Here is a 24,654-nt window from a genome sequence, read left to right as displayed (position 1 = left end):
GTTTGAGTCTGCGGCACTAAAAGGATGGGGTGATGTTAATCAACGGAGGAAATTGCTTTAAAATTCGAGCTTACACCTGTACCTGTAGCTTTTTAAACTAGCTGCAAGGAAGACATGTGGAGAGTCATGCCATGTCTTTAGAGAAAGAGTGACAGTCATGAACAATCAAGCCTTCACACCATGATCAGAGGGAGTCCTTCTGGGTGTCTTCTGTTCACAATTGCAGCAGCAGCAAGTCTGACTCTTCTAGGCTGACTGGTTTTGTCTTCTGTTTTCACAAAGTTGTTTTGTAATGTTCTGTTTTTGTGAACTAGCCACAGTCTTCTGCCCCTTCTCCGGTGTCACAAAAAGATCACCTGTTCCATGGGTGTTGAGTTTCCTCCTTGCGAGGGTAACCTTAGCCTGTATCCCATTACCTGGCCACGGTCATCATTAATTCAGTGGCCAGGCAGGCGCTGGGTGCCTGACAAGCAGCATGCTGCAGGGGTCCAGGAGGAAGAACAGAGAGCTGGGGCCGATGCAGAACGGAGAGCCCATGAGCCCACAGACACAGCGTCCACAGGGGTCTGGGGAAAACTCCAAGCAGATGCCCCAACCCGCTCCACCCTCACTTCCACCGAACCTGCCTTCACCTCCCCCCCCTTCGAGGCCCAGGCTAGTCTTCCACACCCAGCTGGCCCACGGCAGCCCCACAGGCCGGATCCAGGGCTTTACCAACGTCAAGGAGCTGTACACGAAGATCGCGGAGGTTTTTGACATCTCTCCCTCAGAGGTAGGCAACCATCTGCTGTGTCCGTGGTTTCCTTTTTAATGGAGTGCAGGTAGGTCTATATTCCTTGCTAGTTGTCTGGATGATGTCAGAAGGCTGTTACTCACAACAAGAGATTGTTCCATCAAAAATGTCTTTCTCTTGTTTGGGTTGAAAAACATTTCCTTGAATTTTTGACTCACCCAATGAGGCCTAAAAGGCCTGGATTCCACAATATCAGGTATTTCTGTTAAGTCTTTTAGAAAAAGGAAAAGAAAAGATACATAACAGTGGGGATATCTTAGAAACCACTAGAGATGATAACAACATTGTTAGAATATGACCAAAATATTGTGTCACATCCTTGTATGTTAAACTACAGATTGTGGCCAGACTTCGGAAGACATTAAGTCATTTAAAGGTTCAGTTCCACTAATCTTGCAAATGTTTGGTTTGGGGTATTTTCAACATATTAAAGCAGCAGAGCTCAGCTCACAATGAAGAATGAACATTGTAGTTACTGCTTTTCAACAAATGGGATTAAAAGGTGTTTAATTGTCTCACTTCATTCTTAATTTGTAGATCAGGTCCTGTAATATAGTAGAGAGTACTAGAGTTTTCTGAAGATGATAATAATGTCACCTAGGTTGATCTGCTCAGACAAACTGTATCTGCAACAGACCTTAGTGTTAGGCTTTGTTAGTGTTTAAATGAATTCATAGCCATTAGTAATCTGGATTAGATAAACGGTTTGTTTTTCTACAGACCTTTTTGACTAGAACTCTGGGAAAGTGATTTCCAGGTTACTGCGAAATTCGGGGAAATAAATTGAATTTGTACACTTTGATTTATGATTTTAAAGACTTTTTCAAGAAACAGGGTGCAAGCAGTGTAATAAAATTTAAAAATAACCGTGGCAAATGGTATTCAATTTAAACACCTATATTCAAATGCTGTTCCACAGTAATACCTTTTTGTGAACAGAGCAATGATGAATCACTCATTTTAAACATTTCCCAAAACTGAATGAAAAACGGTAATTTTGCTTTTATTCTTAAAATGAGATTTCCCATTGATGAATCAGGAGGAATAATCTGTAGGACCACAATGTCTTTGATTCCTCGAATACCTTCCTCTCTCTTTATGTCTCTGCATTTTCCAAATAGTGAATGTTTTGTTTTACAAATAAATTATTTAATCAAATAAGTTTAACCAAACACAGCAAAGGGGGGTTTTGAAATTTGTGTTTTCTGAATTTTACTGTTCTTTTTATTTTTGCACAATACATGATGTGTTGTTAAGATTACAGTTTCACAAACTTGCCTTTTGTTACAAAGACAGAACCTGTGAACATGTCTCAGAATAGACTAAGGCACCTCCTAGTCAGAGTTGCAGTATTTGACTAGGAAAGCCTTTTTCCTTCACAAATATTTGTTGAGCAAATTGAGCAATGAGAAAGTGTTTGTGTGTTCATTTCAGACAAATAAAAGCAAGGTCCCGCACATTTTGCTCACTGTAGAAATGCTTTGTATACTTTCTTAACAAATAACTTGTTACGTTCAAAATCCTAGATAGATGGGACGTTAGAGATGAATCTGTTCCCTAAGGTAGATGATAAGCAACAATGGAAGCGACTGCAATTTCTAGGTTATTATTTGGTTTGGGGTGGATGTGAGTAAAAGACAGCATGGTAGATTTTGCGTTGTGCTCCTGGACTGCTTCACTAAGAAATATGAGCCAAAGCAATCCTTCTTAAAATTTTAATTCTTAAATATTTATTCCAGGCTGAATAAATGCTCACATTTTATTTCCTGCCATGTCCCTTCAGTAAACCAAAGATTAGTCGCTGTGCAGAGAGGAGTGTAATGGAGGTTCCTGCCGGATGACTGATTCAGACAGTACTGAATGGGAAGACTGTTCATTTATTAATTTTTGTTTGTTTGTAAGCTTGTAATGAAATTCAGAGCTGTTAAACCTTTCACTGGTACTCATCTGTACATTCTGTACTCTGAAGCATATTCCTGTCGACAGGGACATGATGCCAGGGAGAAATTCAGAGCATCGTTAAGCGTTTGGACTGCATGTGTTTTGAGATTTAGAAAGGAGGCAGCAGAGGGGGCTTTCGCACGTTTGAGTGTAGGCTGACGAAGTGTTGCAGCCATTAAAACGGCCATTATAGCCATTAGAGCATCCTTGCTGTCTCCTTTATACAGTTGGAATTGGCCATTATTTCTGTCTCTATACTCTCCCACTATTGACATCCCCAGCTGCTGACAGACACGGCTCACTTGCAGAATGTGGACACTAGCCGAAGGGTGTCCAGTCCTGGTCCTGGGCAGCCCGTGTTGTCTAGAATCCAGCTCTTGACAAGCTAACCAGCTGGTGCAGTTACTGGCTTACCTGGACCAATTGAATTACTTTTCCAAGCTCTTCAGGTACTGCTGCTTTAAAGCCTTGAAACTCACCTGAGACTCCCCTCCTTTCCAGGAGCAGCGGTGGACAGTCCTGTCCAGCCTTGTGATGCCCTGCCAGCTCCCCAGCAGGCAGCTGTGGACACTTCCTGGACACTTTTAGGCATCAGCACAGCTGACACTAGGATGCAGACTAGGATGGCTAGTGATGTCAGAAGAAGAAGTTCTAGTTGTTCTTCTTTGGACACCAAAATTTCAAAAAATTTTTGAATGTGATCATAGTAGTGCATTGCTTATTTTTAACACAACATCCCTTGAATCTGAATTTTGCACATTTACTATACATCCTAACATTTTGTTTGCCTTTTTGTAAGAAGAGCTGAATGTACTTCTCTCATTTGTAGCCTATCTAGTCTGTTTAGATAAAGATGGCATCCCACATAACTACAGTAACTTAAAACCACTATCAGGGGAAATGACCTAATCCATTAGAATATAGCTCAGTCTGCTCACTGAGTGGTCACCTGTACTGGTTGAGTCCCTCTGATCGATGGCCCAGCTGTTATGATTTATTAGGATTTTGTGGGAGCCCGATAGGGGGGACTGTTTGAGCATTAACTGACTGAGTGGAGGAATGACAAGAAACATGTTGCACCCGCATTATTCATTTGATCTAATCAGCACATCAGTGCTAATCAGTCAGAGCATATAAAAATGCTGAGAGTCATTGATAAGGATACTTGCCTCAAGTCAGAAATTCCTATAACACGGTGGAAACCACAAATAGAAAATCAATGTCTCGACAAGTATAAAACAACAGGCCCTTACTTAAGATAATTTATTTTCATTTATTAAGTGCTCAAATTACCTAGAAGTTCTGTATTCACAATCTATAAAGGAGCTAACTCGCTCACAGTCCAGTTGTTTCTACTCCCACTTCTATTTCTTCTCTTCTGTCTGACTCTGTTTCTGTGTGGTCTTATATACTTGCGTCTCTATTGATGCTGGCTTAATGACTTATCTACAAATGGATTAAACTTGGTTAAGAAATTAGTATAGCTGTCTGACTGTGTTTACTGCCTCAAGGACGATCGGATGAAGACAGCTGTGCATGCATCCCCAGTCATTGTTTTACATTTAAAGAGTAGGAATGTGAATTGATGGGAATTGTAAACATTGTGATACAACAGTTGTGCACATGGAAAATGCTTAAACAGTTCCAATTAAAACTGATTTAAATCCAGGATTCTGGCCTTAGAAGATCTCCCCTGGGACTCCTTGAGTTACTTCTTTTAACTACCCAGAAACCGTTCCTTTTCCCAGATTCTCTTTTGCACCCTGAATTCCCACAAAGTGGACATGCAGAAGCTTCTTGGGGGGCAGATTGGCCTGGAGGACTTCATCTTCGCTCATGTGAGAGGGGAGACCAAAGAGGTGGAGGTGACAAAGACAGAGGATGCTCTTGGGCTGACGATTACTGATAATGGAACAGGATACGCTTTCATCAAGGTACTGTATACAGTATGTCCTAACCTCATTAGATTCTCTATACAGTACAGTCTGAGCCTGAACATCCAGCTCCGTCACAGTGGAAGCTCTGTGACTTTTGATATTCCTTCCAAAGGCCTGATACCATTTAAAGAATATTTAGAACATATTTTCCTCATCAATTCTTAAAAAAACAATTCTAATCTATATTTAGTATACAGCAATTAAAAGTATGAATACATGAACCATGTTATTGGATTAATTTCCAATAATGAAAAGTCAATAAGTGTACAGTTAAAAATACAATTATTCTAAATTCATAAAACAGTTATCAATTACCAGTCATTTTAACAGAATCCGCTTGTAACTACTCTTGAGAATAAACACTCAGTTCTTAGTTTTTATTCATGCTTACCAAGAAATGTAGCAAGTTAAACAATGCTTAATCTTTAAAAAAGAGATCCAAGCAATCCTTCACAAGATTTAATTCATGATTAATGATGTACAGATACAGAGGAAAATTACACTGTTATTACTATCAAATAGCATTGTTAGACCTGTTCCTGGTCTTAACACTTAATAAAAGGGAGATTTGAAAGCACAAAGTCAATGCAGAGTTGTGACCCTGTTACAAGATGAAAATAGTTACAAAAACCATGTTAGCAATTAAAACTGTGTTTCAAGGGTATAATCTGTAATTGTGAGCTGAATGGAAACAAAAACTAGAATGTGAGCGACACACGATCAGAATTGAGTAACCTGAAATAACTCAACTACATAATTCAGGCTTTGACTCCGACATGACACAGCTCAGGATCAGTGTTCAGAGTGTAAAATCATTAATCAGGGTTTATCAAGCATCTGCAAGCACAGAGAGGGACACTGACGCACCGCAGATGTAAGATAAACCTAAATCTAAATCCAACAAAGATGCCAGGAACATAATGTACTGCCCCCTGCACCAATCACAGACAGTGACTTAACAGCTGTTTCACATATCCCACCTTGAACCCTCAGAGCGTTCTGATGAAATAGGCCAACAAGCTGAATAAATAAAGGGGGGGAACAGTTCATTGTGTGCGCAGACGCTCAGTTCTCCCATACAGGAATGGACTGCTCTGTCTAACAGTAATAGAGTGTTTGGAGGTGAGTCCCAATGAAGTGAAAAACAGTAACAGAGCCCAACTTGAATTATATGTTTATAGAACTGTTTAGTTCACAAAACATAAAATTGTCATGTTGGAGAAGTTTGTGTGTTTTCTTTTATTTATGTGAAAGGTTAAAGAGAAAAATCTTTTGGTACCTGACCTGTCTTCTACTACCTGGTTTGAACGCTGAACTGGTCTGAATGGAGCTGTTCCATCCGGGAGGGACATTTATGTTCTCAGTATTCAAAGAACCCCAGGCACATTTTCTAAGAAGCACAGAGTTGGGTTTTTACTTTAAAATGCATTCTGTTGTGGAGTTTGGGTTTTAATGGACATCATGCCCACTTCCTGATCACAGGCTGTTTGAGTCTGAATAAGAAGCTTCCCAGGCATGTTGTTGAAGCCAATATCTTGGCTTCTTTCAAGAAATGGCTGGATGAGATCCTGGGTTCAATTAGCTACTAACTACCACAGGGACTAGATGTGCTGCATGGCCTCCTCTCGTTTGGAACTGTTCTTGTGTTATTGCTATTGAAGTGAAGAAATACACGGCCAGATCACATACTTATTTTTTAATTTGTGTCTGGTTTCTTACCACCCCTATCTCCACTCCCAGAGGATAAAGGAAGGCAGTACCATTGACCACCTGAAGTCAGTGTGTGTTGGGGATCACATTGAGGCCATCAACGACCAGAGCATCGTGGGCTGCCGGCACTATGAAGTGGCCAAGATGCTGAAGGAGCTCCCCAGAGGAGCACCTTTCACGCTGAGACTGGTAGAGCCCAAGAAAGCATTTGGTACGTGACTTCTGTTTCTCCTCAGGACAGTGGCACTCTAATCCAGTGCTGCTTTTATGTAGTTATAGTGGCCTCTGCAGCTCATCTAATGCAAGTTGTAGACTTTGCAAGGTCTTTGTGAGTTTTCCAGGTAGTGGCCAGGGCGCAAGCTGTTGGACTGGGACTAAAACCAATGCAAACATAAATAATACTGATCTAGAAAAGAGTATCTTCATATAAAAGTATTCTATTGAACTGTAAATTGTTGAGTACATTCAGAGTTATTATTACTTTTATGACAATTCATAATAACAATGAAAACCTACACTACACGTATGAATTCCTAGACTGTGGACAACATTTTGACATTTTGGCTTAACCTTCTTGTAAAGGTTCCATCTTAAAATATTATCTCATACCCACTTTGTGTCTAATATGAAAAACAGAAACCACAGGTAAGCTTAATGCTTTCATTTCTACATCTAATGCAGTACTGGCAGAGAGGTTTTCACTTGGAGCTCAGTCTCCTCCCTGCTGTTGTGTTTTCCTTTATTCAACTGAAAGATCAGCAGCCCCTCCCAGTGGCTCTTTCAGGAATAGCAACCCCCACCGATCTGATGTACTTGTGCAGATATAGGCCACTATTTCTCAGCCTAAGCCTTGTATTTCTGCACATTTTCAGTTGACAAAAAGGGAGAGAATTGAGAGAATTGTAATGTTAAGAGACACCAACTGTGTGTGAAAGGTATGTGACGGTTTTATTTTCACTTATTGTGAGATTGTTCGGGGTGTGAATGGAGTTTTTATTACTGTAATTAAATCATGAAACTGATAAAGTTATGTTCCATTGCATGGAATATAAATAGTGCAGATTGTCAGTCAGGTGATACTTTGTTCCCTGTAAAATACCCTTTTCTTTTGAATTTAAAGATTCAATCAACATAATAAACACTAGTTTATTTACTTCTTTACAAACATGATAATTTTTGTTTCTTGAGTGGTTTTGTAATGTACTTGACAGCATTGTTCTAAGCTGTCTTCAGAACTGTCCTCCACAGCATTAGAACTGACAGTTCTTGACAATCAATCAGTCAGTCAGCCAGTCAGTCAGTCAATCAATCAAATATAAGAATTGATAAAACCAAGTACATTTTAAGGAAAAACATCAGTGGAGGGTGCATTTCTAATAAATGATTCAGAAAGAATATTCCAAAGACAAAAAGACAAGGGGCTACTGCTGGAAAAGAATGATCTCCTCATGTATGATGTGAAGTCCTTGAGACCAGAAGAACTAAGTGAATAAACTGAGACACAGTAACTCTTGAAGGTAGCTCAGGGCCTGGCAAGCCGACAGGCTCTATAAGAGACTGGGAGCCAGTGCATGTTTTCAATACAGGAGAACAACATTTCTGTTCCACATCCTGACTGTGATCCATTGCTTATGCCATCTCAGTGAGAGCAGGAAGCAGGCGGATATGTTAAAGAAGGTCAATCCCTGTGGAATTCAACACATAAACAGGCGTGATGCATAATTACAAATATTTCAAAGTGAAGTGTAATGAAACTGTGTACTTAACAGAACAAGCTTTTAGCTCAGCACTACTGGAGATTTACAAAAAGAGCTTTTAATTTGTTTTATACAAACACTGGTGAGGCTATACAATAAGTCACAAATGTTCATTTACGTAAAGTGTACAAATTTACTGGAAAGAAGGGGGCTAAGTTAAAGTATTTTACAAATACTACAAAATGAGCTGTGCAGTATCTTGATTAACATACTGAAGAAAAAGAAATGTTTTACATTTTACTGGTGAGTTCTAAGATAGTAGGCACTACCAAAATGTTATTTAATTGGAAATTTTAGTCTAACATCTACATTTTGGACATGAAACCTAGGAATCTCAGAAGTGCTGCCTACAAGTACAGCAGTTTTTATAAAGATGATTACTGAATTAATTTAGAAGTCCTGGGTACCTGTGTATGTGAAAGTGCCTATCCAAGAACATAGTGCAAAGGTTATTCCATGGTAAATTCTAACTCAGGATTTTACTGTCTGGTGACTACTGTGCCTGTGCTACTGCACCTGATAAAGCTATTCCTCACTTCTCCTAGTTCAGAAATAATCCAGTTTAACATGCTTTTTGCCCTTGTATTAAGACAGATTAAACTTAAAATGTATCTTACAATTTGTTCATTGTTACTTTAAAAGGTTCCTGTCACCTTTAAGGAGTTGATAACAATGATAAAGATGTAGAGATCTGCACCTTCAATTAACCACATAAAAATACTTTAAAAGCATGGCAGTTTGAAAACTAATAGTCACTTCAATCATAAGGATCAGAGTTCCAAAGTCATGCTTTAAAGTTTTGCTAACAGCAGGATCCATCCTGGAACACAAATTAAAATAAAACTGCTGGCCAACACAAAACCATTAGTCTCGCTTAAGGAAGAAGGAATAACTAATTATTTTTCCTTTCAATGAGCTGCTGCAGGAATTGGCTACTTACAACAGTAAGAAAAAGAAGCCAGAAAAGCTGGCTCCCAGACATGTTAATGTTCTAGTTAGCTAATTCAAGTGTTCAGGCAAATGCTAAATATGCTGTATTGCTCTTACACCATTTTCCCAGTCCTAAATGTAATTCTATAAAAAACACAATGGAGGTCAAGATCAAATGATTCCTGTACATGGCCAGTAAAGTGCATCTCAAATTATGCTGAATGTGTTGTATATTGTGAATGTTCAAATTATTTCAAATCATCTATCGGAATCCAACTGATTCTCCGAGTCAGAGAGTGCTAACCATGATCCTTATATTTAGTTGATCTCTGTATTCAGCTGTAGCAAAAGCCTTTTGGAAATAAATCCACAATTTACACTAGTACCATACCTCTGCTAATAAATTCAATGGAAATAACAATATGTACAGTGCGTGCCCAATGAGCTATTGATATCAAATATCAAATATATTATGCTGTTTTCCTTGCAGATCCGTAATTTCTTCTTAAATAAATTCTTTATAGTGTACTCTAAGACTGCATGGTGGCCCTAAAAACTTTAAGTGAAATGAATCTATTCCATCTGAATTATACCTCCAACAGGAGAAGTCAGCGTTATACAGTACATGCAATTTAATTGTTTTTTGTAATTACATCAGACATGTCTGTTCAAAGTTTACTAACTGTTATAGTAAATTATTTGTAACAATTAGTAAACTTTCAATGCAGTTCAAAGCAATTTTTATGTAGTAGTCCTATTCAATATGCAGAACTGTGTATATCCTATCCCTTTTGAAACAGAACCAAACAGTTTCACTATCAATTAAGCAGCTTGCAATTAATCAGGCCACTATCAATTTCCAGCTAAACAATTATTTTGAGCTAATTAAATGAGAGTCAATGGTCTGGCAAACCATCCATCCCATTTATCATTACAAGTTAATATCCCAGCATAATCACAAATTACAAAGACAAAATGCTTCAATTTAAATTTTTAATGTAATTCCTTAAACCACAGAAAAGAGATTACTCTTGTAAGTGTACAAACACAATTTTTTCACTCCAGGGGATTTCAGATTTACAAACTCAAATTGCTTTTATATTTAAACACTAATTTGATGGATTGCCTTTTAGAAATGTTAATAGTCAGGTTAATAAAAGAACGCAACATCACATAAGGAATTTAACCAAAACCATAAAAATACAAGGAATTGAAAGGGGATAAAGTTTCCTTGACTCCTACACAACCTACCACACTTTCCTTTATTTTTTTTACATTTTGTAATTTTTCTGTAAATTCTAATTATTCACACATAGCTGGGTATTCACAGCTACATCTTTTACCTCTGAATCTGTGTGAATTTAATCGGTAAAGTGACCTATGATTTTCCAGTAGAGGCAGTGTATTTTTTTTGAAGGTACTCGTTTGGCCACTTAGATTTTTTGTGCTTTATATGTTTTCATCATTGGTGTAAGTTTCTTCTGCCTCTCTCCATTATTCCTGTTGGAAATGATTCATTCCTGGAATATGTCAAACCTTGTAGCTGCTTGCCATGACGGAATACCGGCAGTGTCACGCTCCTCTCCAACCCCTAGAGGGCGCTCCACGTCTGTCCTTTTCCTAGTTCCCTGTGATTATTCATGTCTTTCCGGTGTGTCTTATTTCCTTCCTGTGTCTCCTCTGCTCTTGGCTCAGCATTGAGGGTACGGATGTCGTGAGACCCGCCTCGTTTCCAGGTTGTCCCACGTCCGTGGCCTGAGGGCATAGGTTTCTACCCCGATACTGACCGTCCCCCTGAGCCTGGGCTAACCTCCGTGTTGCCCCTTTTTCCTGCTAGCATAGGGTCTCTACTGCCACTATCTTTGACATGCAGCTGCATTTTAAAACTAGAGAATTTTGTCACTACGAGTCGAGGTCTGTTAGAACCAGGTCTTCATTTCCCAAGCCTGTGGTCCTCCTCAAACTGTATTTCTTCAGCCGCTTCAGCTCATATCTTCAGTTGTTTCTCCACGAAGTCCTTTAGGAGCTGTCACATTTCTTTTCCATTTTTATCTTCCTCAGTCCTCATGAGCTCTGAAAAACACTGTTTCTCACGCTTCTACATTGGAGATCCACTGTACTGGTTTTAAGATAAGCAGTCTCTTGGCCTCTCCATTGTTTAGTACATATACCTTATATTGCCTCTAAGGCAGGCATCTACTGCAGACGTGACCTTTGTCTTACTCTTAGTACATGTGATGCTGGTGTTTCTATTTAATGGGTTTTCTTTGTTTTAAGATGAACAAGTTTAAACAGGTACCAAGCCTTTTCTTCCCATTCTCATCACTAGATTTTCAAACTGGTTTGCTCTTTCTTATTTCTTAAATATTGACTCAATAACTGCAGTATATTGGGACACTGCTGAGGGTTCCCTCATAAGATATTGCTGCTTATCAATTGAAATGGCCTGGGTACCCAGCTCTTGCCATTTTATTTTCTACTTGATCTCTAAATGAATCTTCATCACTGCGACAAAAATGCTCGCAGTCTCAGATGCTACTTAAAAATGTGACCAGCTGATTTCTTCCATAAAAAACTATCCACTCCCAAACCTTGTTACCTTAATCTTTCACCTTACATAGGGGAAAAAACACCTTATCAAACAAATAAACATACTGGCCAATGGCTAAAAATATGTTCGGGATCTTGTCTGGTATCGCAATCAGGCAGTTGTTACTTGACGGATAGCCTGGGATTAATGGATTCTGAAACTCAATTGGAAATTCACATGCCTCAGTTGTTGGTCAGTGCATTAACAAGCAGGGAGGAGAACAGTCTGTACAGACAAGTTGGCAAACATCCAGGCTGATAATGCAGACAGAAGACAGAGAATAACAGGAAGTGACATACATGAGGAAATTGTAGAGAGCTAATTATCGTAAAAAAAATCACAGGCACAAGCGAGACTTATCTGTTTTTCATTGCTTTGTTCCAGTGAATTATCATGTCTTTTCTATGATAAACCCGAAGTGGTTTTGACCTAATTGAAAGTGCTCACACAAGCTGAACATAGGCTGCGTGTTGCAACTCAGTACTGTGGGTACCTGGTTAAACTTTAATAAAGAGCAGATGCTGGACAGATTTCCCAAAACCTCCTGAGATGATACAAAAATCTAATTTTTGGCTTTTAAAATGAAGGGTTACAATGTCAAGGCCTCATGTGTGCAGATTTTATGGGGGCACAGGAACCTGGAACCAATTAAAGCACAGTTAACGCTTTAATTATAAGGAGAGAGTTTAGAGAAACAGTTGAGAAATTGATAGATTAATACATTTACATTCCATTACATTGGAGATAAGTCCATTAACCAATTCTATTTACTCTTTTTTTATAAAAAACGATGATTTAGTACTTAAGTCTGTTTAACTATCTTAGCTAAGCATTCTTTCATGAATTACAAGCTATTCAAATATCATATTTAACTGAAATTTGTGTAAAAACAGGCCAGGCCTTTATTAAAGGCTGATGTGAATGGCTTCCATATGAGAACAATGTAATTAGTTAAAGCAAATTTCGACATGAATCACATTTTACATTTTGGGAGTTGAAACCTGGATACAATTTGGAAAAAAATTGGTACCTTAACTTCAGCAAACACAAATCCCTTAGTAAAACTATTGGTTGTAAGAGGGAAGAGCTTGATAAAAACTCTTGAAATTAATCGACAACAGCAGTCTGTTATTTTCTCTAAAATGTATCTATCACCTGTGAAACTCTCAAACTCCAGCGTTGGAATATTATTGACTTCCTAATCCCTGACAGTGAAAATATGATCTAAGTAAGAAAACAATTAGCTAAATTAGATAATTAGAACCTCAGTCAGCATGAGCACCAGGCAAATGTTTGAATGTGGACGACCAGTAATGTGTATCACTTTACTAGTTTATACTGTCACTAAGCTTCAAATCAAACTCTGCTGGATCCACCACTCATTCACTCATACTCTCTATTGTGGAAGATAATGTAGAGGTGTGGTTAATATATCTATACATAGTACAGATTAAATTTATGTAGTAAATTTCAAAAGATAGGTGTGTTTTAAAAATGGGTCAGATTATGCTGCGTAAGAGATGGGTCAATATCTAATGAATGAATTAAGAAACTGTTTCAGGGAGCCCTCTTGTTGAGCAAATGCAGTGCAGTTCTTGTGTCTACAAGCCCTGGTCTAAATCCTCCACAGACATGATCGCACAGAGGACCAAGTCAGCCAAGTCCTGTGGCGAAGGGAAGGTGGGAAGTGGCAGAGAAACTCTGCGTTTGAGATCGAAGGGATCTGCGTCTGTGCAGGAAGCAGTAAGTAAAACAGTGTTGATTTTCTAGCAGGTAGGCAAGAAACACAATTAAGGTGAGTGTCTGCTCTTCACCTTCCAGTCGCATTGCGCAGGCATTTATTTATAGAACACTAACAGGATGTCTTGGATTTTAAGATTTACTAGGCATTCTGGTGGTGAAAGACATATCCCATAAGGTCCAATTTTGTATTTAATGTGCTTTTTTTAGAAATTATAAATCTGTATCTGTATTTGTGTCTGTTAACATTCTCCATGAATCACCAACTTTAGGAGTCCCTTGTCTGTGACGATAGTGCCTAATACAATTAAAATGACATGATTTGTAAAGCAGTAGATAGTTGTATTATTATGTGGCTAAATGTGTAATAGCTAAAGGAAATCATAATGACTCTTCCCAGTAACCACGCATACAGTGACTATGGTTTAATGACTGTGCACTAAGAGTGACAATGTATTTTCTTTCTACAAAAAAAACAACTTGAACTGTTAATTTGTTTGTTGTGCACACAGATTTGGAATGGGTATTTGTTAATCATCTGAGCTTTTCTGGTACAGCCCTTAAACTGTCACAAAAGGGATGAAGACCCCACATGCTTTTCTCAGAAATGTTCACTAATCTAAGAATAATGAAATACTTACAACTCTGATCTCATTTCAATCTCATGGTGATCAGTTTTGAACATCAACGTCAACACAAAGCATATGATTCTCTGTGGTAATCCTATAAAATAGATGCTCTATAAGCAGTGTCAAACACCATCAATATGTTTTCTCTGGGATTCCTACCTCCTTACCCTAAACTTGCATTTTCATGTCTGAAACATTTGTTTGGAATATGATACACACATATTTTCAGTTAATTATGTCTAATCCTTTTGATTGCAAAAGACTCCGACTTGTTTATATACACTTCACATGGCAGTAAATAAACAGAACCATGTGAGTCTTGGAAATGTGGTAACAGAACATAAGCAGACATCCTCAAAGGATCTTTGCTTGGTGACATCATGAAGCCCTGTAGGGCTAAAAAGTTAGGTTTCACTTTAGGAACTCAACATTTGGCTTCCATTACAGAGCTTTCATTCTGACAAGCTAAAAGCATGCCATATTTACTGCAGAGAAAAGTTCCCAGAGTGCTTTGCATGCTGCCCTCACAAAATCAGGATGCGTAATACATGCAGGTAGGCTGAAGGGCGGCGCAGTAGTCCAGTGGTTAGAATTGTCACCTCACAGCACTGGGGTTCTGGGTTCATTCCAGAGCTGGAGTGCTATCTCTGTGGAGTTTACATGTTTCCAAGTTCACATGGGTTTCCTCCCACAGTCCAAAGACACACCTGTACTGTAGGTTAATTGGTTTCTTGAAAAATTGGTTCTGGTGTGACTGTATGCGTCTGCATTTCTGTGTGCCCTGCAAAGGACTTGTGTCCCATGCAAGGAAGCTTGGATACTAGCTTACTTGTGAAGATTGAGGTGTTTTACATTACTATTACATTTACATTATTTTCAGGAACTGCCATAGAGCACTTGCTGTGTGAATACACCCATAATGTCTTTTACAATGCTCAGTTGAAATTCAGTCTGGTGTAATTGTACATGGAGGCCACTGGAATTAATGCAATAATGAACTTCTTTCAGCCAAATGAATTTGAAGAAAGAGCAACAAAGAAGGTGGACGATCTCCTGGAAAGTTACATGGGGATTCGGGATCTTGAGTTGGGTGAGTCTCTGTTTTGGGTTTTGGATGCGAAAACAATGCAAGGTGAAATATAATATTTATACAATATATGTGGCAAACATTAGCAGAGAGTGTGCAAACATTTGCTGCCACTGTGGTTGAGCAGTTCAGCAGCTCCTGCGTGGAAGAGCCCTGGAGGATGTTGCTGTCTTGCTATTGCACTTACAGTATAGCTGCTGTGCAGCGTAATGAACTTGAACTTGAACTTTATTGACATATGTAACCGGTACATGTACTGGTACAATGGAATTCTTACTTACAGAAAGTTTCTCGATTGTTAAAACAAGTGTAAAAACACAAAGTGCAGACAGTGCATCAAGACAATATACAAACAAACAGTAGACAATGTACAAGTAAAGAAGTAAACAGTTTGAATGTAAACAATGCAGATGTGTAAACAATGACTGGAGATGTGCAATAATTAAGAAATCATAATGAGGTAGATGGTGTAGGTCTGGTCCGAGGGGCTTCTTCACTTCATCCCCTTTAAAGGCTCCAGCTGAGGGTGGTCACACATGTGGACACAGGTATAAAAACCTTAAAAAGTCCATTTCGGAGCTGTGGCACTCCTGGGATGTAAATTTAATTTTCTGGGTCTTCTCTAAAGTGTCTACTACCTTGGAAAAGTTTGTGGTTGAAGAGATATAAGAAAATCTGCAAGAATTTTTATGAAGACAGGACCTGGAAAGGTTCTTCTCAGCCTTACAAAAATGTTAAATAATAAAAAAAATGAAATGAATAAATGAGTATTTCACTACTGCCAGTCCTAGAGGGCTTCTTATAATGTTGAAGGTAAAAAAAAAGTAAAACATATGCTAATTATAGAGAAGGTTTAAGCCTCTAAATGGTCAAAAGTTGCTGAATGACATCTATTTCAACCTGTTGGATGAGATGTTTTTACAGCTGGTCAATTTGAACTAATAGGGGAGCTTCAGAAGCCATCTTGGTTGCAATGTGTATTGTTTTTATAAACTTGTGAATTCCCAGAGTAAAATGAAAGCACTTGTTTCAAGGTAAAGGAATCTTTCTATATGTCCTTTAGCGAATTTTTGCTTTTGTACTTTACTTTGGTGCTTTTATACGTACGCAAATATACGTACATGTGTTGGTGGATATGCCTATTCGAAGGTCTTTATATCTATACAGTACACCTACAGTATAACAAGTTCACTATTCCCCAATGAACAAGCCTCTTCTAGCGGCCCTTTCGTCATTAGAGGGCTGAAGTCCACTCCAATAGAGGCAATCTGTCCCTCGAGGCAGTACAGAGCCTCGTACAGAGCATACTGTAGCTCCAAAGCACAAGGACAGCAACATTGCGGTTCAAGGACGAATGCTAAGCTAATCATCCCACTATCCGTTCTAAGATATAAATGTTCCTCCCTCAAGATAAGAGGAATGCAACCAAGGCACAACAGATTTTGTGCCAGTGGTGAAAGATCATGCCAGAATTCAAACAGAATGAACAGTAGAGGGACTTTATTAAACAAGATACAGTCAGTCAAGCCCTGGCTTCTATTAACTTTCATATTAAACCTGATTAGTATAAGTCTTTATAATTTCATTTAGTGAAATACTGGCAGAAAATCAACTTGGCATCTATACCCTGGAAATGGGAAACAATATAAATGCAATTTTTTAAAGGTTTCTGCAGGTACCATGAAAAACATCTACCACTAGAAACATCTACCACTAGAAACGCCAAAACACAATTACACATGCAAATAGTTCACTGTGTGTAACGATCTCATTATATAATCAAATAATGGTTTAGAATTAAATGGCTTTAGAATGTTTAAAAGTGAACGTTTACAATGCTCATTCTTCCATGAGGTTGGGTTGCTTGTAGATAGAAGGGGAGGTATAAGTCACTCTCTCTTATTCAGTTGTGTTCCTTATATGTGCAGAAACATTTCTGTTTAAAAATCAAAAACCCCCTGGGCCATTTTAACACAGCTGCCTTCCAGTGTTTTTAGTGTGAAGGTCCCCTCAGTCACAGTACGAGAGGCCACACAAGGTAGTAATACAAAAAGCAATGATACTTAATCATTAAGGCAGATCAGTAGACACCTACAATGTTATGAATGCCTTACATTTACATGCCTCATGTCAGGGATCTCGGAAAGGACGAACCGTGGAATGGCAGGAGAGAGAAAATAGACCCTATGCGTTCTCATGGGTAATATTCCAAAACTATGACTGGAAATTCCTTGAAGTAACTGAAGGCCGTCTGTTGCAAATCTCTGAGATCCCTATCCACAGTGCTCAAATACATACATACTGTATAGTATGTAACACAAAGGAAAGTATCATCAATCTCCCACACCGATGTGGGTGGATGAAGACCATAGGGATTAATATCCCCACAACAGACTCATCATGCTAAATGAGCTCTTTATGATGCTTCGTCATTCTGTTATCACAAGATTGACAGCATCAGTTACTGTAGAATTTCAGTCCTTGGTTTGTGATGGAGGCATCTCTCTGTACATAGTGTTATTTCTTATCTCAACAGGTCACTAAGCACTAAATCATAAAATATAGATTTTGAAGATCTATGATATGGTGCTCAGCAGCCCTTTACAGCTTGCATGCTCTTAATTCTCCGTGCCTGGTTTCTCAAACTTCTGTCCTAAAAGAAACTTCATCAGAGCATCTGACGCAAGATATCATGTAGAAGCTTTGATCTTGCCCACCCACACCAAAGACCTCACAGCTTTCCTTACACAAGCATGTCAACACATTAGGAAAAACATCTGCTTGGCATCTAAACAAAGCTGGAGGAAGTCGCTAGTGTAAAGTGTGAATGGACACAAGTGCCTCCTCACTTTTGTTGCACTTGGCCAGTCTTTGGATTTTCACCGGACTAGGTTGATAACCTCCCACTGCAGTCATTCATTATGTCTTGAATTTAACATTTGAAAACAAAGACCATCTTATAGTAATGTTTTCTTAATTTCAGTTCTCTTAGAAAAAAATATCGAAAAGCAGCTTGAAATCAGAGCCTTAAAAATGGGAAACAAAAATGTCCCCTTTCACAAAGCCTTTCACTGGGGGTTGATTTCCATGGTAGCAAAAATCTAAGGCCCATTTCCTTTTGTAACATTCTCAATTAGGTTTTTTTGATAGAGTTTGAATTTCATAGATGTCTTTAATATTGGATGTACATGTATTGCCCCAGTAGAAATGCAGTGATGACACCAGTGATTTTCCACGGATTAAAATATTTTGGGAAATAACATAACTTGAATTTGAACTTTATTGCCAAACTGTATGTAACCGGTACATGTACTGGAATTCTTACTTACAGAAAGTCTCTCGATTGTTAAAAAGTGTAAAAACACAAAGTGCACACAGTGCATCAAGACAATATACAAACAAACTGTAGATGATGTACAAGTAAACAAGTAAACAGTTTGAATGTAAACAATGCAGACATGTAAACAATGACTGCAGATGTGCAATACATAATTATAATGATGTATATGGTGTAGGTGTGGTCTGAGGGGCATGGCCAAATGTGTTCGCCAATTGCACTGTTTGGGGGTAGAACCTATTGAAGAATCTGGTGGTAAGTGTCTGTATGCTCTTGTATCTCTTGCCTGAGGGCAGTGGGGATAAGAGCTCATGCCCGGGGTGGTGACTGTCCTCTGTGATGGCCAGAATTCTACCACTGCAGCAGAGCTGTTTAATCTCTGTGAGACCACGGCCAATGATCTTCTGGGACACATTCACCATTCTCTGCAGTGCCTTTCCACACCTAAGGTGTTAATTCTATCTTTCAGCGGCAACGATTGTAGAAGCTGGGAAAGACAAACAGAACCCGGATGACTTTGCAGAAGCTCTGGATTCGGTCCTGGGTGACTTTGCCTTCCCAGATGTATTCCTTTTCGACGTGTGGGGGGCCATAGGAGATGTGAAGAATGGCCGAGTGTAGCAGCGTTGGACATGCAGTTTATGGACACCCCTACAGTAAATCCAATTTTCCATCAGGATCCCCTGACTGTGTGGCCTCTAGCAATGGAATCCCATTCCTCACTGATGCTAATATTCGCATTTGAGCTGCAACCTTGATAAGTATCCCTGTTCCTTTACTTATTTTAATACAGACCTGAATGAATAACCTGTTTTAAGCACCTTATTGTTAGTAAAAATCAATCAGTTTAAAATAAGGCTTAAATAAAACAAAACAAAACATATCCAGCAGTAGCAAAACAGAATTTCCACTGTTCGATAGTGGCGGTCTGCGCAAAAGCATCAAAAGAGACTTATCACTCCATTTATGCTAGTATAGTTTTAGAAAAATGAGGTATTCAGAAATAATCGAATTTAATTAAATAGTTTTCCTTGTCATTTTGATTAATTGATCATTCATGACTAACCATGATACACTTGAGTGACTTTGACAGTTACATCAGTACTAAAGTGCTTGTTAGTGAGAGAGCACAGATGATGAGGAGACTGCTTGAATGTCAAGCAAGATGAAGGCAGAAGGAAAAGAATCAATGGGCCCTGCTTATAAAGAGAACAACACCTTTGTGCCGTAGGTATATTTGAGTAACACCTGAGGTGGACTTGTGAGCAGTGGAGTCAAGTCCTGCAGCAATGAATGAAGGTTATGAGTAGAGTCCTCAGAGAGTGCACCATCTCAGTGGTGTAGATATTTAGATTGATATGCTAGCTAATTGTTTTGTACAACAGATCAGTTGTGATGCCCTGGACAGAAGCACTTACTCACCCTAGAACTCCACTTGTAGTGATTGATGGCAACCTGACTACACAAACCTTCAATGATCAGGTACTGGGAACTTGCTTGCTGTCCTTCCTACAGACTCATCCTTATGGGACAGCAGTTCAGCAGGATAGTGCACATCCTCATGCTGCTCATGTAAAGAAATTGTCTCCAGAAGGAGAGAGGATAAAGTGAAAGGGATGGGGTAAAAGGGACATGTTTTGTCTTTTGCATCACTCTAGCATGGGAAGCAAGGATTTCAAAATCTGAAAATATATATTTCTCCAGATTAATGGGAAAAGCAGGGGCAGTTTATCCCACACATCATACGAAAATACTAAAAGCAACAAAACCTGCCAAACTAAATCAGAAACCCTCACACAAACATACTCTTGAACCCAGGAGAAAACCTAAATGATGGGAAAATCTCCAGTCCCATGTTCAGTTATGTGATACATATATGGCAGAAAAAAACAGTAATTTACTTTAACTGTGAAGCTTTATAAAAATGGTTTCTTCTTATATATACCTGTGCCTGAAAAAAATGAAGGTCTTCATTTTGAATTGAACAATCTAACTTTTCTCCTGTATCCACAAAAACAGCAGATTCATTTTTCTGTTTTTTACATCATACTGTATGTGGCCTCATGTTCATCAATACATTTTCTAACTGCTTCATCCAATTCAGGGTCGTGGGGGAGCAGAAGCCTATCCCAGCAAGCAATGGGCACACTCTAGACAGAAAGCCAGTCCATCACAGGGCACACATAGATATAAGAACAGACATACAGATAGACAGACAGACACACACATGACCAGATTTCCCAGAAGCCAATTAACCTACCAGTTTGGCTTTGGATTGTGAAAGAAACTGGAGTACCCAGGGGAAAATCCCGTGAACATGGGGAGAACATTCAAACTCCTTGCAGTTAGCACCCCAGGTCTGGAATTCAACACAGGACACCAACACTGTAAGGGAGCAATGCTTAACACTGCGCCACTGTGCCACCCATACCTCATCTAAATTTAGGTTGAAAAACATTTAGTAAAAAATGATTGAGAGTTAACACAAGTGGAAACTTTTTCTGAAACAGGATAATTGGTAAGTTTCTATCATTCAACTGTGACAGAACTTGGTCAGTATGCTATTGACATGACCGTACGTGGCCTGTATAGTAATTTCAGCAAATTTGGCCAAACCCCTATGTAAACCATGATTGGAACTATTTTGCGTAACTCCCCTGTCTGAGGAAAACAGCAGCCTGTCCTTTGCGGCGAGGCTGTTGGAACCCCCCTCCCTTCATTTATGAGGAATGAGCCAGGGAGCTGCTGCAGCAGTGGGGTGGACGATGGGAAAACAAAGGCAGTGAGCAACCAGCTGGCTACAAGCTTCCAATGAGCTTGAATGGTGATATTTATATGTACAGTAGTTCAAAAAAGAAGCCAGTGAGCCTGCGTCCCCCTCTGCGTAAAACATCTGCTTCTGTATAAATCATTTAAACACTCTTTGTGGTGCAGGGCTTAGAGATTAGTTATGAAGATGGCTCCCCGGTTAGGTGCTGCTTTGGAATATAAATGGAGTTTTTAATGAAAGTTCGGGAGGAATGAAAGCAGCCGAGCTCATTCGACACAGCTGCCGCAGTTCTCACTAATCCTGACGTAAGCAACCGGTCTCCATATATACCAAACTTCACCCTCTCCTCTTCCTCGTTCGTTTTCTGCATCCCTCCTCCACCCCCTCTCCACCTTTGCAGCTGCCCCATTGGTCGCATGGGGGTCCTATCTTCCCCGTCCAACGGCCGGGAGGTTGGCCCTCAGCCAAGCGGGTTACGCCAAACCTCCACATCTCAATAAATGATTCTAATTTCTCCCAAGCTTTCGGCTGCCGTCATTCCTCGTGAATTCAATCTTTAGTCACTGTCACTTGAAGTTAACTGAAGTTTTGGAGGGATAACATGTCAGTCACATGCTGCTGTACCTAATCACCATCATTATGGAATTGGCTCTATGCACTGGACACCAACGCCACCCCTTGCATTTGACTGAAGTACAGCTTCTCCACCTCGTCTCCACCTTGCAGCTGCCCCCTGGCTCACTCCTTCTGAATGGGGCTTAAGGCCCCTTGTGCTGTGGCCACATTAACTAATCTCCTCTCTCACCAGTATTCCACACTTTCACAAAGTGTTCAGTGCTTGGATTTTGTCTCTAGTGAAATACCATAACTGTAGTTCCACCAAGCAGCTCATGATTCACCACTAAAAATCAGCAGGAAGGTTGTACTGGAAATTAAAGAAAACTAACAATGCTGTAAGTCATATACAGCCACAGAGGTAAGTGTTTTGCCTTTTCTCTCAACCTAAAGGTCTGGGATCACCTGACAGAAACATCCCACAGTTCCACAGTTCAGTCTTCCATTTACACTCACAATGTGTGTGAGGTACTGTATATTGCTCTTGGAGAAAAACAAAGTCTTTGTTATCTCTGGGCTGTGGTCAATATAAGGAAGACAAAAGCAAATAAGGATAATGTTCAGATTTAACACAAAATGCGATCAGAAGTTTTAAATCTTTTGGATGGTAATTTGGTGTTTTCTAACAGGGTCACCATAACATGTTAGATGCAAATGCTTGGGAAAATTCTCTTTTTGAGAGGAATGATATTTTTTTCCCCTGTTTGTCTTGTAACTGACCTGGAAAAGGTCTTTCCACCAGCCTCTGCATGATTAAAATTTGCAATTGCACTGTGTCATACTTAGATACAAGTCTTTTTTTTCATGCTGTTTGTCAAATTGATACCCCCAGGACTTCCCCAAACTTGCTTCCTTTGCATTTTGTAATTATCAAATTGTATACAAATGGTTATCCACAAGTATTTGTATTTATTGTGCTGTGGTCTGCTTGCTTTGTTGTTTATTACAAAAAAACTGACCTGATCCTACAACATTGCAAACAGAACAGAATGTCCAAGTTACAGTTATTGCTTTAGCTTTGCAAAGTGGGATTGATGGTTTAGGACAAATTATATTTCTTACTTCAGTGGGAAACGGCTGCTGTGCTTTTGAATGTTACTTCACTCAAATTGTTCTAGTAATTTTCCTGGAAATGGTTGCCGTCCAAGTCATCATTGAAATGGCAACTTTGTTCTTAAATGTTTTCTTGTAAAATAATAGGTTATTTAGAAAAACATGGAAAGGCAATAGTCATTCTTTAATAAATGAATGAGAAAAAGCACAGAAATGAAAGAGAGTGACCTGACTGTGATTATTATTCTCATGTCACTGAGTGACTTCTATCCAGCCTAGCATTTCATGAACTGTCAGCCTGGGTAAGAAAGAATTTGAAAGAAGGGCCTCATCATCTATCTGCTCAAGGAAGGGGTCTGGAGTCCATGGATACTGCCTGAATTACTGGAATGAATGGAGTTACAGGAGTTCCAACAATAGTTTCTTTTTTACCCCAGACCTGCCACACTATCGCCATACACAATTCATGTCAATTTTAAGGCACATGAAATAATAGTACCTGCGTTAATCAAGTATGAATTCATATATTGTAATTACTGAATATGAATGAAAATATTTGAAGTCTGTAAATTCAAGCAGGGCATCATTAAATTTCTATCAATCACTTAGGTAGAGGAGAAACAAAAACTATTTTTCAGCATTTACATTGATCTACTGTACGTTCAGGAATTATTTTTTATAGTAAATATGTTCTGACTGAAGAAACACTCATTTCAGATGTTATATTGCTAAAAACATTGATCACGCACCATAAACAAGAACTCCACAAAAAAAAAACTTTTAAATCTGTCATGCTGTTTACTTTAGCACAAAACAATCAGTGCCTGCTTTCAAGGCTGCCATGGTTGCTGTATTCTGGAAAACATCATGACACATTAACGTCATGCGCTGCTCTGCAACACAATTTCAAGCCAGGCAAGCATTCTTCCTTCACTACGACTTCAACTACATTGAAGGCGATTCAAAATAAACAGTTTCTTTGGAGATGAAAAACAAATGACAGTGGATCCCCCTTCTTTGCATTTAATAACATCTACCAAATATTCATGCAAAGGATCAGATCAGCCTGAAGCATCAGGAGAGTGTAGTGGGCAAGGCATTAATGCAACTGGAGTGGAGGCCAGTCCATTGCAGGGCACACACACACATGGGGAAGGTTTAAACACCACAACCTAACTCTTTAGAGCTGGGAGGAAACTGGAACACTCTGAAATCCCACACAGCCACAGTGTGAACATACAAACTCCACACAGCAGGTTTCACTATTGAACATGTATTGCTTAGTGTTGCCACTTCACCACATTCTCATGATAGGTAGCCTGCAATATTTTTATGTTGGAATGTTAATTTTGAGTTTTGGATTGTCAATTTATTAAGATACTGTGGTGAAGACAATCCTCCGAACCACAAAACGTAGCCTCATCTCTGCAAATAATCTGATCTCATGTACACATGTGAGTGGTCTGTCACTATATCTGGTGTCCAAAACCCCTCCAGGTCTCTGTGGTGTACCAGCAGTCCCCTTGTGGAGAAGCCTGCAGAGCCCAAAGTTCAGTTTGTCTCTCCAAGATATTAGCACATGCGCTCTTTTGTCGCACTGTATCCCTGGCACTCAACTGGTTTCAAGACTTAGCCTTATACATAATCCACTACAATCAACAATGAACACCCCACAGAGACTCTGGACTTTTAGGACTAATTCCAGGAATACATTCCATAGTGAATATGCTAAAATTCCCTTTGGAACCATCTTGCTTCAATTAAA

At 39.2% G+C, this 24,654-nt stretch overlaps 1 protein-coding gene across 1 annotated transcript; it reads left to right on the top strand.

The window, feature by feature from the left end:
• Positions 1-460: 460 nt before the first annotated feature.
• Positions 461-19,258, top strand: gipc3 (GIPC PDZ domain containing family, member 3). The gene is made up of 6 exons (XM_088622487.1): positions 461-772; positions 4,483-4,668; positions 6,412-6,592; positions 13,289-13,401; positions 15,036-15,117; positions 18,921-19,258. Exons 1-6 carry the CDS (start codon positions 476-478, stop codon positions 19,070-19,072), a joined length of 1,011 nt encoding a protein of 336 aa, XP_088478613.1. The 5' UTR covers positions 461-475; the 3' UTR covers positions 19,073-19,258.
• Positions 19,259-24,654: the final 5,396 nt, after the last annotated feature.

Source organism: Lepisosteus platostomus, chromosome 27, assembly GCF_059453375.1.
Source record: "Lepisosteus platostomus isolate fLepPlt1 chromosome 27, fLepPlt1.hap1, whole genome shotgun sequence".
NCBI lineage: Eukaryota > Metazoa > Chordata > Actinopteri > Semionotiformes > Lepisosteidae > Lepisosteus > Lepisosteus platostomus.
The sequence above is the reverse complement of the archived record's forward strand: the minus strand, read 5'-3'. Positions and strand labels throughout refer to the sequence as shown.

What these genes read in the sequence shown, in the direction of transcription:
- gipc3 (XM_088622487.1), top strand. Translation starts at nt 476, where the DNA reads ATGCTGCAGGGGTCCAGGAGGAAGAACAGAGAGCTGGGGCCGATGCAG. An exon ending in TTGACATCTCTCCCTCAGAG is followed by an intron (nt 773 to 4,482) that starts GTAGGCAACCAT and finishes TCCTTTTCCCAG; the next exon opens with ATTCTCTTTTGCACCCTGAA. An exon ending in CAGGATACGCTTTCATCAAG is followed by an intron (nt 4,669 to 6,411) that starts GTACTGTATACA and finishes CTCCACTCCCAG; the next exon opens with AGGATAAAGGAAGGCAGTAC.